Source organism: Dipodomys ordii, unplaced genomic scaffold (assembly GCF_000151885.1).
Source record: "Dipodomys ordii isolate 6190 unplaced genomic scaffold, Dord_2.0 Scaffold125, whole genome shotgun sequence".
NCBI classification, from domain to species: domain Eukaryota; kingdom Metazoa; phylum Chordata; class Mammalia; order Rodentia; family Heteromyidae; genus Dipodomys; species Dipodomys ordii.
This window is the reverse complement of record NW_012267341.1, coordinates 136,687-139,720: the sequence shown is the minus strand read 5'-3', so window position 1 is coordinate 139,720 and position 3,034 is coordinate 136,687. Positions and strand designations below refer to the sequence as shown.

The 3,034-nt window shown below is 40.3% G+C and overlaps 1 protein-coding gene across 1 annotated transcript in view; it reads left to right on the top strand.

The window, feature by feature from the left end:
* LOC105996012 (olfactory receptor 4B1-like) overlaps positions 1 to 2,180 on the top strand; it is a 17,794-nt gene extending 15,614 nt beyond the window's left edge. Inside the window, 2 exon segments of the mRNA XM_013029951.1 lie at positions 1,240 to 1,301; positions 1,403 to 2,180. Of these exon segments, the coding sequence (XP_012885405.1) occupies positions 1,240 to 1,301; positions 1,403 to 2,180 (840 nt within the window).
* Positions 2,181 to 3,034: the final 854 nt, after the last annotated feature.

Sequence of the window (3,034 nt, the reverse complement as noted above, 5' to 3'; positions counted from 1 at the left end):
ATGGAATTCTATGCCTCCAGAAAGAATGACATTGCCCCATTTGTTAGGAAATGGAAAGACTTGGAAAAAATTATATTAAGTGAAGTAAGCCAGGCCCAAAGGACCATAGTTCCCATGGTTTCCCTTATTTGCAATAAGTAGTATATGTCTGAGAGATGCAGAAAAGGTCAGAAAAGTTGATGTTAGGTGAAATGAACCCCAAGATAAGGGTTCAAATGTTTTTTCTTTCTTGTGATTGTTTCTAACATATTTATAAGATGATTTCTTTGTTGCTTTGTATGTCCCTCCCCCATGGGATAACCCCCGTTTTCACTGTATTTGATGTTGTTATAATTTGTGGAGGAGAAGGGCAAAAACAAACTGTTTAAATAGGGATACAGGTGGATCCATTGCAACAATGAGATGTACAAGTCGTTATGTCAAAAAACGAATTTAAATTCTCTTGAGATAATAATCTATATTTTATTAAAGAAGATAACCAATCTGGGGTATACCTAGGAATATTTTTTGGATAAAATTTCTAATTTGATATTTTTGTATATTGTAGAAATAAATGGCATCTTATCTGTAAAGAAGAATAAAATTCTGTTTTTTCAGGAAACTGGAATGAAACTGGAGATCATATGAAGTGAGCTATGCTAATCTCAGTAAGACACAAAAAACGAAGTTCATTCATATGCAAAACCTGTCCCTAAAAATATGTCACATTGTAAAAGGGAATTTTTTTTTGGGGGGGAACATCAGTGGGGGATGGAAGATGGAAAAGAGAAGCTGATGAATATATTCTGTAAATGTATGTAAAGTCTATTTGATCTCACGCTGAACTCTGGGGGAATCTTCTTTTTAATGAGTATTACTGCTGAATGATTCACCCTTTGTCCCACCATTTCTGGGCTTCCATATGATCATATAAAGTGATGCTTATCAAAATGAACTCCAAGAAATTGAAGCAAGAGGTTTTTTTTTTTAAATTGCACTTTGTGGTTCATTTATTTACTTATTTAGTTTCTTCTTTCCTTTTTTCCCTTGGTTTCTTCCCTTCTGTCACTGTTATTATATTTTTGTACCCTTTGTCTTATATATCAGTTTATCTGATTTGGGGAGCAGAAGGGGAAGCACAGAAATGGGGGACAAAGGGTGAACCAATTCAGCAGTGATATTAGACACTATGTTGGAAATGAACTTTAGAACTTAGGGGAAGGGGGTTGGGAGGGGGAAAACTGGGAGAGCATGAGGGAGAGGGTGACACTATTACAAAAGAAATGTACTCATTACCCGACTTACGTAACAGTAACCTCTCTGTATATTACCTATACAATAATATAAAAAAATAAGAGTCCACCAAAAATTCATATGGAACAATAAAAGACCCCAAATAGCAAAAAGGCTCCTCAATGGAAAGAACACTGCTGGAGGAATATCAATACCAAATTTCAAACTCTACTATGAAGCCATAGTAATCAAAACAGCTTGGCATTGGCATAAGAACAGACCTCAGGACCAATGGCATGATGAAAACCATCACCCTGAAGGGCTGTCTGGCTCAGATATTCTTCTTCCACTTCCTTGGGGTGGCTGAGATCTTGTTGCTGGTGGTGATGGCCTATGATCGCTATGTGGCCATCTGCAAACCTCTTCATTACATGAACATCATGAGCAGTCCACTGTGCCACCTGCTGGTGGCTGGTTCCTGGATGGGGGGATTTCTTCATTCCATAATTCAAGTTCTCATCGCTGTGCAGTTGCCCTTCTGTGGTCCCAATGTGATTGACCACTACTTCTGTGACCTCCAGCCGTTATTCAAGCTGGCCTGCACGGACACCTTTGTGGAGGGAGTGATTGTATTGGCTAATAGTGGCTTAATTGCCTTGTGCTCTTTCCTTATCCTTGTGGCCTCCTACATTATCATCCTGGTCCACCTGAGGAAGCATTCTGCAGAGGGGAGGCGCAAGGCCCTCTCCACCTGCGCCTCGCACATCACCGTGGTGGTCTTGTTCTTTGGACCGGCCATCTTCCTCTATATGCGCCCCTCTTCTACCTTCACTGGGGACAAATTGGTGGCCGTGTTCTACACCGTCATCACCCCCATGCTGAACCCCATCATCTACACACTCAGAAATGTGGAGGTAATAAATGCCATGAAGAAGTTGTGGGGCAAAAAATCCTTAATGGTGGGGTGAAAGGAGAGAACAGATTTCAAGAAAAGCAATTTGATTGTTGTTGAAACTGATTGTTTGCTTTTATGTAAGAATTGCAGCAATGAACATAAGGATACAATTTTACCTTTACTTTGATTCCCCTTAGCAACGAAAAACACTGATATTCAGATGTAATGCCCAAGGAAAGTGGTCAGATAGTCCCACTGAATCTCATGGAATTTGACTGACTCAATGATGTCCACCATAATCATGGCATTGGCTAATTCTTTTGTTTGTGTGTGCTGATCCTGGGGTTTGAACTCAGGGCCTGGGTGTTGTCCCTGAGTGTTTGTGCTCAAGGGTAATGCTCCACCACTTGAACTACTGCTCCATTCTAGCTTTTTGCTGGTTAATTGGAGGTAAGAGTCTCATGGATTTTCCTACCCAAGCTGACTTCGAACTGTGGTCTTCAGAGCTCAGCCTCCTGAGTAGCCAGGATTACAGGTGTCAGCCGCCAGTACTTAGCTGGCTTTGTCACAAGACAATTACAAACATAAATCAAACCATTTGCATTTCCATTGTTACATAGTCATTGCACATAATTGCAGGTACAGAGTGATAGTTCAAGATCTGTATACAATAAGTGATTGTGGTAATGGTATATCTATCACCTTAGACATTTTGTAACTCTTGGTGTTGAAGAGAGACAACATGTTCCCTAGTAATAACTTTTAGACACTTAAAATAATTCTTTTTTTTTAATTTTTATTTTTTTTTGGGTCCGGTCGTGGGGCCTGAACTCTGGGCTGGGGCGCTGTCCCTCAGCTCTTCAGCTCAAGGCTAGCACTCTACCACTTGAGCCACAGCGCCACTTCCGGCTTTTTTCTTTTTGCTTA